A 14,231-nucleotide genomic window follows, 5' to 3' on the forward strand; every position below is an offset into this window, starting at 1 on the left:
AGTTTTTATAAGCATTTCATGTTAGTTCATTTCATGTGGGTGTACTTCTTTTTTAAAAGACTGTAACGATAAGTGCAACATTTAGGTATGAAAAATTGACAATCTGTGTAAAATGACTGCAAGTGCTCTTATTTTTTTGTTTATTTTTGTGTTAATTTTCCTTATTTGAGTCTAACTTGAGTAAATGTTTTTCTAAATATTAACACTTTTTTTTGTGTGTCTTTCAGATGAACATTTTTGACAAAAACAAAGATGGCAGATTGGATCTTAATGACCTGGCTAGGTGATGTGTGTTTAATACTGTACATGTGAAGCTGTTTAGGCATTGGTATTAAGAGTATGGGTGTTTGTGTTGTTGAAAGAGAGAGGCAAACGCTCAGTGCCAATTGCATAAAGCACCGTTAGTGTAATTAGGGCCCAAGCCCTAAGGGGCGAAGGGCCCTATTGTTTTCCTAAGGTAATTGTTTTTTTATTGTTTTTTTTTAACTGTCACTTTTGGGGCCCTTATCATGCTCAAAACCTCTTGCAACTTTGCACACACATTGGAAACGTCAGCCATCAGGGTCAGGCACAAGTTGATATGGGGTGGGGGCGGGGGGACGTGGTGGAGCTCTGTGGCGCAGCCTTTTATATGGTTGTACCCCTTTTTAACCTACAGTAACCAAACTTCATACACTTAAATATCTCATTGGGCCAAAAAACTTTTCACACTCTAGTCATATGCCAGCCCAACAGGAAGTCGGCTATTATGGGTTGTTTGAAAAATGCATGCTCTGGAATTTTATATACTCCTCCTAGGGGATTCTTCCAATCGCCAGCAAACTCAGTCAGCATGAGGCCAAGACAGGGGACTCTCTACCACCATTTTGAAGTGCGGTCAACTTCAAATAAAGGAAGGAAGTTTATGACAGACCCTCGAACCCTTGATTTTGACTGAGGGAGCGAATCTACTCAATGTGTACAATTCAGGCAGATAGACTTAATAAACAGTGCAACATGCCTGTGATGTCACAGTAATTTACCACCACCCCACACAAACCTGGTGTATGATATTGGAGTTATTTTGACATTTAACCACATTTAATACTTGTAGCTACCTTAAGCTGCCTTTTTTTGTTTTTGTTACACCGTTATAGTTTATTGTATTGTAATAATTTTCAGTTGTGTATTTTTTATGTTTTATATTTAATATAAATATGTGAATATATTAACATTTCATATTTGTTTATATAAAAACAGTCCAAGCATCCATACAGGCCTATAGAATGGTGTGAAACTAAATTATAATGAAAAAAACTATAAAATATATCAGCCCCATATCGGATTCCAAGTGATCAAGGGCTTAGGTTGTTGCGTTTTAACACATTGCAGGGGTTCCGCAAGCGTAATATACTGTTTGTCGACCAGTAGACATGGGCAAAGTCTTAGAAATTGGCATGTAGGGGAGGGGCTCAGTAGTGCCAACTTCTGGCTAAAGTGGGGGGTTAGTTTTACCTACAGTCACCAAACTCGCTACATATATTGTTCTCAATGAGCCAGATAACTTTCTAATTTACAGTCACTAGCTCTGACCAACAGGACGTCAGCTATTTTTTCTTGCTATTTGGTTGAAAGAAATAAAATCAAATGTAATACATAATATAACCACAAATGCAAGCAAGAGATCCACATACCGTAAAACTTCAAATAATAGCACCGGCTTGTATTTGAGACAGGCGTCTATATGAGACAGGCCTTTAATTTAGTGTTGAGACTTCACCCTGTGCTGCAATATTCATTTAGTTTTACATTCATTTACAGAAATCAGCTGGTTGAATGAAAATTGCTTATGTTATCGGATTTTCAGGTGATATTCTCAATTCATTCAGTTAACGGACGCTCTGAGGTAAAGTGAATTCAGACTGCAGACTAAGCAACGATTGTATTTAGTTCAATCATAACATAGTACAGGCATGATCTTAATTCCATAATGTCCTTAAACACAACAATATTGCTGGCCATTAATTGACAAAGTGCGCGTCCGGTGTGCGATACCTCGAGTTGTCATAGACGCGACGCGGCGCTTCTCGTCCGGTGTGTGAAACCTCGAGTTGTCATAGACGCGACACGGCGCTGACTCTCTCTGCCTGCCTTGCTTGCGCTCCCGTCCAGAGCATAGACTGTAAAAAAGTCTCTCAGGGCTCTCTTGCGTGCGCAATCTGCTCCATAGAACTGGCTTAAACAGACGATCTTACGGGTTTTAGAAGATGAAATACAACCCGAAACTAAAAAACAGACCAGGCCTCTATTTGAGACCGGCCTTTATTTATCCAAACCTGTAGCCACACCAGGCGTGTAAAAGAGACGGGCGTCTATTTGGGACTCGGCTATTATTTGAAGTTTTACGGTATTCGGCAATCCTCAAATGCACGTGAGAGATCCACACACACACACACGGCAATCCACAAATGCATGTGAGACGCGCACACGCACAGCAATCCACAAATGCATGAGAGAGATCCACACACACACGGCAATCCACAAATGCACGAGAGAGATCCACACACACACACAAAGCAATCCTCAAATGCATGTGACAGATCCACACGTGTGGCAATCCACTAATGCACGCGATAGATCCACCACACAGAATCCACATCCACAATTGCATGCGATAGATCCACACACACACAAGGCAATCCACACATGCACTTGAGAGATCCACACACACAAGGCAATTGGATCCACACATGGAAATCCACAAATGCACGGGAGAGATCAATTCCAATCACATGGATTGTACATTATTGTCATTTGTGTCTTTGCTTACAATCTACAAAACCTTTTTTCACCTGTAATTTCATGCACAACAAATCACAAGTCTTTTGCATTGGTGTTCTGCCTTAAAGGGTTAGTTCACCCAAAAATGAAAATTCTGTCAGTAATTACTCACCCTCATGTTGTTCCAACTTTCAACTTCCGACTTTCGTTCATCTTCGGATATTTTTGATGAAATCTGAGAGCTGTCTCACTTCTTCATAGGCCGCTATGTAATTTCATATGCTGGCCTAGAAAAGTTAGTCAAGACATCGGTAAAATAGTCCAAGTGACTACAAGGCCTCAACCTTAAGTTTATCAAGTGAAGAGAATATTATTATTTTAGAATATTTTGTTATTAGAGAATAATTTCTCTAATTATTCTCTATAATTATTTTATATAGAAGTGGCTGGCGAGATTAAATTGGCAAGATAATAATTTCTTAATAGCAATAATAAATAGCACGTGCACTTTCTTAATTTCTCCAGTACCGACAGCAGAACTGATAACGTCCGAGCTTATCGATCCAGCGGTCTTTCAAAATTCAGCACCGGGCCGTTTAATACCGGGTTTCCGTACCCATCCCTACTCACAAATGCAGTTGAGCAAATTCCTCTTCTAAAACAGTAGATGGCGCTAAACTAGGGGATTCATTTAGCGCTAGTCTCCTGGGAGAAGCCATAGACAGTATGGGAGAAGCACTGATTTGAAACTTGCCTTTGCCTACACAGAGGAAAATGACCGGTGAACGTATGTGTTTCTGTCTTAATTTATCTATAATTAACCTTTTTGAGGTTTTCTTTTGCAAAATGTTTATTACATATCTAGACAGATTAGCACTTAGCAATTCACTCTCTCTAGGATAGGGGAATCTATAAACTGAAAGCTCTGCCATCATATGTTGCTTTTTAATTTTTTTGTAAAAACGTTACATTTACTGAACAAGTCTATTTCTTTTGTTCTCCATAAATTAATGAGAACATTTCATTTAATTGAAAGGAGGGTCCCACTTATTTATTTATTTAGTTGGAATTCAGTCAGCTTAACTGTTAATGTAATAAAATAATTCATTGAACAAAATACACTTGTTTCTTAACTTGCCTGTGACGTATGCAGTGCCCAAATTATTATTTTGGACAGACAAATGAAACCCAATTAAATGAAATGTTCTCATTAATTTATGGAGAACGAAAGAAATAGATTCGTTCAGTGTAGACATAATCACTAATTTAGTAATTTCGCATGCGTCCGATGTAGAAAAAATGTACAAAAAGCAACATGATGGTAGAGCTTTCAGCTTATAGATTCCTCTATCAGAAAGAGTGAAGTGCTACTAAGTGCTAATGTGGATTTCTGTAGATATGCAATAAACATTTTGCAAAATAAAACCTCAAAAAGGTTAATTATAGATCAAATAAGACAGAAACACATCCGTTCACCGGTCATTTTCCTCAGCTGTAGGCAAAGGCAAGTTTCAAATCAGTGCTTCACCCAGGAGACTAGCGCTAAATTAATCCCCTAGTTTAGCGCCATCTACTGTTTTAGAAGAGGAAGTTGCTCAACTGCATTTGTGAGAAAATCTGCCTGGACGTATTTGTGAAAAAATCTGCCTGGACACATTTGTGGAAAAAATCGAGCCGAGAGATCTCATAAAAAGCCAAGTGTCACACAATCATAACAGACAGATATGCATTTGTATGCACTAGATTTGGTATTTGTTCAAAGGTTACATGCAATTTGTAGGCTGGTTTGTATTTATTTGTGAAGTATTATCTTGGCTCATTTATTTATATTTGTAAAACACAATACATATTTGTTACTCCACTGCATTTTCACTCAAACTGACCTTTGTACTTGCACATTGCTTTCTGTTTGTTTGCAAGTCGAGTTTTCGTTTGCAAAGCAGATCGAGTTTGTTTGCGAGTCGAGTTTTCCTTTGCGAAGTAGATCGAGTTTGTTTGCAAAATGCTGGATTAATCTTAGATTAAATCAAGGTTTATCTAATAATTCTGTTGCACCAAACTTTAAACCTTGTTTAAAAATAAGCAGGTTTGCATTTAAACCATCATTTTGATCCTGGATTTAATTTATATTTAATACATTAACTTTAATCCTGTTGCACCATAACTTTAAACTCAGTTTTAAATCTTAAATTTAAATTTTAAATTTACAGGTGAGGTTTAAATAACATAACACAAAGTGCACCTGCAATTAAAATTTGTGGCTGATTGAACAAAGACAGAAATAGTGGGTGTGTCATCAAGTCTCAGAGAGGTGTTTATTACAAATAAAAAGCCAGTAGATTGTGAGGGTTGTGGCAGCCTGTAATTGAGTCTGGGATGCAGGTCCGTCACTCATCTCTGTATGCCTTGGTGTCGGACAAAGAAAAGAAGAAAGGAATATATTTAACATTTAATGTTAGTGGTGATGATGAGGTGAGCATCAGTGATCGTGCCGTTCCACGTGTGGCTGCTGGTAGGTGATCGAACAGACAGGGAGGTAGTCACTCATGCCAGTTGCTTTTTCTTATCTAATTTTTTTGTCATATGTTATGCTACCATATTACTCCATTGATACTATTAATATATTTCCAGACGTATGAAATCCGCACATGCTACCACAATGTTTTCATTGCCTGCCTTCTAATTTAACTGTAATACCTTCCCAGAATTCTGGCTCTACAAGAGAACTTCCTGTTGCAGTTCAAAATGGATGTTAGTACTTTATCTCAATTTTTTTTTCCCTGCTTGTGACACTCAAATTTAATGATAAAGTGCATGATGCTGTCATGATTTCTCGCCCTCCACAGGCCAGTAGTCAAATGGAGAGAAAGAGAGACTTTGAGAAGATCTTTGCTCACTATGATGTTGTAAGATTTTTTTAACCTTCAATTCACTTTGCATCAATCTGAGTAGACTGATGATTTATTACTTTATTAACAGTATGTCTTGTTTATTGTTGTGTATGAGTATCATATTAGATACATATCCTGATGTTCCATCACTTGTGGTTGGCTCTGATTCTAGAGTAAGACTGGAGCACTTGAAGGTCCAGAAGTGGACGGGTTTGTCAAAGACATGATGGAGCTTGTCAAGGTAAGTGATCGATTGTTGTAATAAAGTAATAAGATAGGGAAAAAAAATCTTGGTCCGGATCCCACAACGCACTGCCATCTGGGCCTCCGCCAGCTGGGTGATGAACTCCACGGTGCCTGGCGGTGGTGCTGGATAGCCTCGGTGGACGGCTCGACACTCCGGCTCCTCTGGACAGACGGCAGGAGTCCCCTGTTCCCTGCTCCTCCCCATCATGGTGGACGGCAGCAGGCTCCGGCCCACGGCGAACGGCGGCGACTCCTGCACTCCCTCACGGATGGCAGTCGCCTCTCCAGAACCCAGGCGGCCGGCAGCACCGCCTCGAGTGTCCATGGCGACAGATTCCCCACAGTGGCGATGGCTCTTTGACAGCGCGTTCCTCCTTCCTCCTGGGTTTTGGCACCAATGTAGCAAGGTTAGATGTTGTGGGAAGAAGGAGGCGGGAACCGGCAAACAATCAACAACTTTAATAATGAAATAACCAAACAACAAAATGAAAGTAAAAGACAGCAGCCCCTCATGGACGACTGCTGTTACATATAATAAAACATAAGTCCAACTAAAACAGTCCAGGCCTGGTCCTCTCTCGATCTTCCCTGTCGTCGCTCTCCCTTTTATGCTTCCGCTCCTCCGTGAGAGATAAGAGAGGTGTGTCGCGCAGGTGTCGCTCATTATCAATCACGCCACTGGCCTCGCGCCGTTCTCCCATGGCCCTCTGCCTCGTCCTGCTCGCCACAACAATGTTATTCAATAAAATAGAAACCTTATTTAAATAAACATTTAAATAAGTTCAACAAACATCAACTAGCATGCACTCGCTAGGATAAACATCGATAAACGTGAAACTTCAGGACTGAACTGCACTACACTACACTACAAAAGCCCAACAAAAAGTCCCCAGCATTCAGTAAGGCCTACACTAATATAACAGTAATTATATTTATAGGCATCTGTTTGTGACACTTTCACTTTCTCTCTATTTGCCTCTTTATTCAAACCACTTTTTTTTCTCAGCCCAGTATCAGCGGAGTGGATCTGGATAAATTCCGTGAGGTTCTGCTGCATCACTGTGACGTGAATAAAGATGGAAAGATTCAGAAGAGTGAGCTGGCCCTGTGTTTGGGAGTGAAGCTTAAGCCATAGTCCTCACATGCAGACTGAAGTTCTCCAATTTGCTAAAGATCACTGTATTTCAATGCTGTATTTGGAAGGTGAAAGCATTACGTATAACTTGTGTATCGCTTGTTTGCAAAATATGTTATTGTGAAATAAATTTAAAGAAATGTATTCACTTTGCTTTTAAAACCATCCACTTTTGCAACAATAAAAGTATGAAAATGAAAGGATAAAAACAGACTTTGATTTGGTTCCATGGTTTACATGGTTTGATTCCATGGATGGTACGTTTTTTTTTTTTTTAAATGTACTATTTTTTTTTGTTTTGTTGTTGTTGTAAAAATCGGCACATTCAGATTTTTGATAGACCTTATCTACCACATAACTGAAAGCTGTCTCAGTGGAACAGTTATAATATATTTTGAATCAACCTGAACGAAAGCAAAGAATATTTTGATCATTCAGCTTGAATTTTGGTTAAGATCATGTATCCATTTACACCTGCAGGCTGTAGTATTACAGTGTAAATGAAGTATAGCAGGTGAACCATGGAGAGAGCCATTTACCATTTGCTAGGGTGTTGGGTTGCATTCTGGGTCGTTGCTAGGATGTCCCAGGTGGTTGCTAGGGTGTTTCTAGGGTGTTCTGGGTGCTTGTTAAGTGAATGCTAGTGTGTCCTGGGTTGTTGCTATGATATTGCAATAAATATGTAACCCAGTAGAATACAATTATACAGGTAATGGGTTTATTTCAGTGTATCTGTTTTTGTTTAGTTCTAGCCCAGAGATAACTTTCGAATGGAGTATACAGCAATAGATTGTGATGTATATGTGTGTATGAATGCCTTTAAGAACGCTATCATACTTTAAAGTTTGATTGATAAACACGTTAAAAACGTGGTTTTAACCTACAAGTTAGGTCTTTATTTTATTTGTTTAGTATCTGAGTTCTCCATTTATGTTCGCTCGACATAGCACTTTCTTCATTCTTTAGCTTTATAGATCGCTAATACAGATTGTGTTTCAAGTTATTCTAAAGATAACTGGTGACAGACACAAAGACTGAAGACACTCACTTTATTTGGGGTTTGTTGATCTGTGTTAACGTGAGTATCAGGAGTTCGCAGGCTGCGAGGGAGGAGTCTATAGCCCGTCTTCTGAGAGCATGCAGCCGTGCACAGGAGGAAGATTTCCCGGAGGCTTACTACAGTGCATTGGAGTCACTTATTATTCCATTATGGAGTTCAGGTACCGTTTTTGAGTTTGTTTTTCCTGCTCGGGAGTGAAGAGGCCAGTTTGTTGTTTCTACAACAACAAACTAAGGCCACTACGTACTCCAGCAATGTCTCAGGCCTGCAACGGGGTGGTTTGTGTATAACGCCTAGGCTACTAATGTAACCTCGCTTCCCTGAGATAACGGGAATAGTATTGTGTTGCTAGACGCTATAGGTAGAACTCCTTTTCTCCGATTATTGAAGCCTTTTATAAAATCACGCAGTGCTACAGCCTTATCTGCGCGAGCCAATTGGGGCACATACCCCCGAACCAAGCGCAGAGCCAGCCAAAGGGGGCAGGGTATCTGCCTATATAAGCAGCTCGTCTCGCCATAGGATTCAGGTTAATTCGACTGAAGCGACATATGCCAAGTCATGTACCACCATAGCACAGCCGTATATGCAATACTCGTTCCCGTTATCTCAGGGAAATGATGCTCCCTTTCAAAACACTCACTCGTATTGCGTCGCTAGACTCAATGGGGAACCAGTCCAGTCATGCCGTGCTATGTTCAAGCAGAATGACGTGTTCTAGGGCCCTAGCCTAAGGTGCTTGGATAAGGGCCCTATTTGGGCCAAGAGAGGGCAGAATTAGCCCAACCAGAATAGGGCTCGGACTGAGGTTGGAACCTCCAGAGAGGTAATAGTATAGTGGGTTAAGCTCACTCCAAGTTGTAAAACCTGGTGAAGGTGGACGGCGAGGACCAGCCGGCCGCCGCACAGATGTTGCCAATAGATACACCACTGGACCACGCCCAAGAAGAGGCCATATCTCTGGTGGAGGGTTCTCTGATGTCGATGGGACATTGAAGGCCCAACAAAGTGTAAGCCAATTCGATGGTGTCCATTATCCAGCAGGACAGTCTCTGCTTTGTGACCTGGACAGCGTAGAGTAGCCTAAGTGTAATTGATGCTCATCTTCCAAGGTGGGAAGAGCTGACAACGAAATAACTTGAGGACAACCTTAGAATCGTTAGGCCCAAAATCAAGGCAGGAAGCGATGACGGAGAGTGCTTGCAACTCCCACTCCCTTAACCGATGCTAACGCTAGCAGGAGTGTGGTCTTAAGTGAAAATGACTGCATCTTGGCCGACTGTAGCGGCTAGAACGGGGCCCTTTGATGGCCCTAAGGACTGTCGGTACTTACAAAGAGGGTATGGTAAGGTGGGTTGAGCCTCCATACCCTTTTCAAGAAGCAAACCATTCCCTGGGACCATATTGCCCTGGGACAGCATGTCTGCTCCTTGGTTCAGGCTGCCCGGCACGTGCACTGCTCTCAGCGAGTGCAGGTTGCGTTGTGCCCATAAGGAGAGGCATCTGGCTAGTTTGTACAGAGGTCTCGACCTTTGAAGGTCTGCTTTGAAACAATCTACATTGTTAAAAGCGCTATATAAATGATGACTTGACTTGACTTGACTAGTCCACCTTGGTGGTTTATGTAGGACACAACCGTCATAATGTCCGACCGGACTAAGACGTAGTGCCCCGTCAGGTCTGCTAGTAAGGTTTTGAGGACCTGAAAAACCGCCATCATTTCCAGGCAGTTGATCAGGTCACCTTGACACGAAGGTGACCTGATCACCAGGCATTAGCTGGGACCTGGGGTTTCAGCCAGTACTGCAGGGGGTGCATGTTCAGCAAGCCCACTGGAAGTATTGACGATGCGGAGACCATTAGGCCTAGCATCCTCTGAAAAGTTCTGAGAGGGGATGAGGCACCTACTCTAAACGATGACGCAAGCTGTGGATAGTCTGAGCGCACTCGGATGATAGCCACGCCCGCATTTGTGCTGAGTCGAGAACTGCCCCCAGGAAAGAGATTCTCTGGCAGGGAGACAGTGAGCTCTTGGCTAGGTTGATTCTGAGTTCTAGGCATTCCATGTGGCTGAGGATCACAGATCTGTGAGAAATTATATTCTGCCTTTGACTGGGCTAGGATGAGCCAGCCGTCAAGGTAATTCAAGATGCGCATCCCCCTCTGTCTCAGGGGGGAAAGTGCTGCATCCATGCACTTCATAAAAGTGCGTGGTGCCAGGAACAGTCCGAATGATAGGACCGTATACTGGTTGGCCACCCCTTCAAATGTGAATCTCAAAAGCGGTCTGTGATGGGGGGCTATTTGGATATGAAAGTATGCATCATATGCCCGTGGAATTGGAAGTGGAAAAGTGCTCTTCGAGAGTATTTTTGTTTTTCATTTTGTTCGCTATAACAGTGGTCAATTGCATGTGTGTGTGAACTTGAACGAGCCCATTGTCTGAAATTGCAACATTTACTTCAACAATCGGAACTGAACAAGGTGTTAGGAGGAACATTCAAGACTTTTTTGGAGGATAGTCCAGACCAGTGTTTCCCAACCTTTTTTCAGTCATGAAAAAGCCTGAATGTCTGCCACAGACGTTCTCTGTACTTATTCTTGATGTATGTCAGGCTAGAAAAACTCAGTTCGCACAAATAGGTTGTGGAAAAGGGCATCAGAACTTCAGAACAACGGCACTATTTGCAACAGCTGGATATTCTTTCTCCACAGTTATCCAAAAACTGTCCAAAGCCATGTCTTGAAATTTCATTCTTAAACTGCGATCTCTGCTAGTTGTTCTTGTACTTGCAGTGGCATGCCTTTTGAACTTTCCAGTCCTGATGAACTCCAAGGATCAAGGACCCAGTCAAACTCAGCATAAGTCTCAGCTGGAAAATAAAAGTTGAACCTCTCCTCACTTTCAGATGCTGGGTGATAAGCCCAGGGAGTTTGCTGTTTGAGTGTGCATTGCACAAGGGAAACATATCAAGTTGGCCCTTTTCAACAACAGAACGCCAGAGGGTGAGCTTGAACCTGAAGCCTCGCAATTTGCCGGTAGAAGTGAGAATATATTCATCTTTGCCTTGCATTTTTGTGTTCAGGTCATTGAGATGCTTAAAAACATTTGTGAGATATGCAAGTTTTGAACACCATTCCATGTCTGCAATTAACTCTGCATATCCTGAATTCTCCTGATTGAGGAACGTTTTTAACTCTTCCCTCAGTTTATAGAGTCGTGCCAAAACCTTTGCAGCGTGATAGCCATTGAACGGCCGTATGTAATAACAAGCTCTGATGTTCCGCTCCCACCTCGCATAAAATCGAAAATAGACGACTCTTCAGTGGGCGTGCCTTGATGAAATTAACTATATCTACTACTCTGTCCAGTACATCAGAGAGTTCCTTCGGGAGCGTCTTTGCTACAAGTGCCTCCCTATGTAAAAAGCAGTGAGTGGCTTTCACATGTGGGTTTTGAGCTCTGACTCTGCTAATGAAGCCCTTCGTACTCCCCGTCATGGCAGCGGCCCCATCAGTACATAAACTGTGACAGTCCTTCCAATTCAACCCCCCCGTTCAAGAGACTCTGTTGTCATACAATATATTTCTTATATTTCTACGAATCGAACATTTGCCAGGAGCTCAGCGTGCCCACTAATGTCAGCCGTCTTGCCGCTGGAAAATTTGCTGCTGGATCTGATTTTTTCCAAAACCACACTTTGAAGACATGTCATCTATTCGCCTGCTAATTGTATTGTTTGACAGGGGAACCTCTGATATTTCTTTCGCTGCTTGTGGGCCTAGCATGGTGTTAACGATGGCTTTGCATGCTGGTAAGATTACAGTCTCAGTGATCGTGTGGGGTTTTTTCGACTAGTCTAATATTTCAGCCACAAGATAGCTTGCCGTTAATGCTTTCTCAGACACTTTTGCACTCTTCATCATAATTTCCTCTTGTTTTTCGTGTTGCATTCTCAGTCGAATAAAATATTCTGCATCCTTACTCACTAGAGATGGGTGATTTTGTTGTTGTTATTGTCAGATGCCATTTCAGTTTGCTAGGAACCATTGATTCATTCGACAATTTGTCCCCAAATACCAGACACAGAAGAAGAGGACATGATGGATATCCGATAAAGATGAAGCCATATGACAAGTAATTGTCAATATACTGTCTTTTCTTCTTACTGCTGCTCTCAGCAGCCTGCTCTAGACTGCTACATGAGGAAGTTGACGGTCCAAAAGCATCTGGAGCTTTTCTTTTTAAGAAATCTGTCCATATTATTTTGCACTACACACACATCGTCACACGCTAATTGTTAAGGATAAAACACTTGCATACGTTACATATACAGACGTTGATGTGCTGACAGGTCAGTGAGGGGACGGATAGAATTTTTTTTTATTATGTGTGTGTGTGTCTGTCTTATTTGTTATTTCAGACATTAGATATTCATCATATATACTTATTGTTTTATTCACATTTAATCATTTAAAAAAAAAAAAAAAAAACTAATTTGAAGGACTTTTACACGGCTCTTGTCAGACGGCACCCCGGTTGGGAAACACTGGGCCAGGCGTAGTGAGACTGTGGCTGAGCAGTTGCTGGCTTGGCTGGCTGCTGAGTCAACACTGCTTTCTGGCGACTCAATGCTGCAGAGCTGGAGTGCTTAAGCAGGAAGTGGCGCATTGCCTGCGAAGACTTCTGTGCCACCGTGAAGCAGCGAAGCCATCTTACCGTGGGAGGTCTGGTGGAGGTTGGTGAGTCGAGGAAGGCAGTTCTGTCTGCATTTCTCACAAGTGGTGACTGGAGGAGTTTGGCCTGAAACACCTGGAGGGCCGCCATGGTGTGAAGAGCGGAGGCCGCTAGGCCAGAGGACGCGTAGGTCCGGACAGTGAGGGCTGAAGTGGTCCTGCAGGGCTTAGATGGATGAGCTATCTTCCATCCAATAGCAGTGGGTGAACAGAGGTGGGCTGCCACAGCTCTCGATTCAAGCCACCAATAACATGGTGTCATCATGAAAGTCCTCTTCAGAACCTCCATGGGAGAAATCTCGTTGAGGAGAGAGTGAGGCACGCGGGATCTGCACTGGCATGACTCACTCATATCCGATCGCTCACTCCTCTGGCCCGTTGTTTCTTCCTCCAAGGTTACTGGGAGGAGAGAAACAGGAGATAGCGAGGGGTGGAGACGCTCTCTAAAAGGAAAGCGATTCACGAGCGGAGAGAAGAGAGAGACGTATGAGAGAGAGATCCACGTGCCACAATCACAGGGTGACATTTGTATCAACGTCGCATCAACGTTCTTTTAATATTCGCCAGATAGGTGAATAGATAGGTGCCAGGTGAACGGTGAATGAGCTGTGAGCAGCGCCGAGTCAGCTTGCCCGTGAGCACGCTGGTGTGTCAGGCTCCAGGCTGGATCTGCTTGCTTGCAGAGTGAGGATTCAGCTTGTTCCGATGCTGGGCTGGTCGACAGCGAGAAGGCTTTCTTGAAGGAGTCAACGCGATGTGTGAAGATCGTCGCTGAAGGAGAAAAAAATCTGAATCCTACGGTGAGACGAGTTGCTTATACAGGCAGATGCCCCGCCCCCTTTGGTGGGCTCTGCGCTTGGTTCAGCAGGATGTGCCCTGATTGGCTCGCACAGATACGCCGCATCGCCATAGGTTCATGCAGTTCCCATTCCTCAGCCAATAAGCACGTGCAGATCACAGCACTGGTATGGCTGTGCAGTAGCACTGCGTTATTTTATAAAAGGCTTCAATAATTTAAGAAAAAATTGTTTTTTATAGGAGCGTCTAGCTATGCTATACAAGTGAACGTTTCAAAAGGGAACTAGTGTGTGAGTGTGTGACCAAATCTTTTCATATTGGTTTCATATGGTGTTATTCAGTGCACTTAAAATCTGTGATTTTCCAGAGTGACATTTTGGTATTCTAAGTGATTTCAGTAATTTTGTCACCTAGGTATTGCATTATTAGTGTGATTTTTTTTGTCTCAATTGGTGATTTATAAGAAATGTGATTGTGTGAATTACATTTTGAACATCTGTTTATTTGAGATAATTTGACTCTTTTATTTTGTTCTAATTAAATTAAAGAAAAAAGAAGTTTTATTCTTTCAGAAGAGTTTATCTGAAACTCTATAAAAAGGTGT

At 42.2% G+C, this 14,231-nt stretch overlaps 1 protein-coding gene across 7 annotated transcripts in view; it reads left to right on the top strand.

Annotated features, from left to right (window-relative positions):
* scgn (secretagogin, EF-hand calcium binding protein) overlaps positions 1-7,235 on the top strand; it is a 46,984-nt gene extending 39,749 nt beyond the window's left edge. For all 7 annotated transcript variants that reach the window (XM_084089822.1, XM_084089824.1, XM_084089827.1 and 4 more), the window contains 5 exons: positions 228-283; positions 5,466-5,511; positions 5,607-5,666; positions 5,824-5,892; positions 6,904-7,235. In XM_084089822.1, the coding sequence (XP_083945948.1) occupies positions 228-283; positions 5,466-5,511; positions 5,607-5,666; positions 5,824-5,892; positions 6,904-7,032 (360 nt within the window). In that variant the 3' untranslated portion in view covers positions 7,033-7,235. The remainder of the gene's footprint in view (positions 1-227; positions 284-5,465; positions 5,512-5,606; positions 5,667-5,823; positions 5,893-6,903) is intronic.
* The last annotated feature ends 6,996 nt before the right edge of the window (positions 7,236-14,231 follow it).

Source organism: Abramis brama (genome assembly GCF_963993115.1).
Source record: "Abramis brama genome assembly, chromosome: 17".
NCBI classification, from domain to species: domain Eukaryota; kingdom Metazoa; phylum Chordata; class Actinopteri; order Cypriniformes; family Leuciscidae; genus Abramis; species Abramis brama.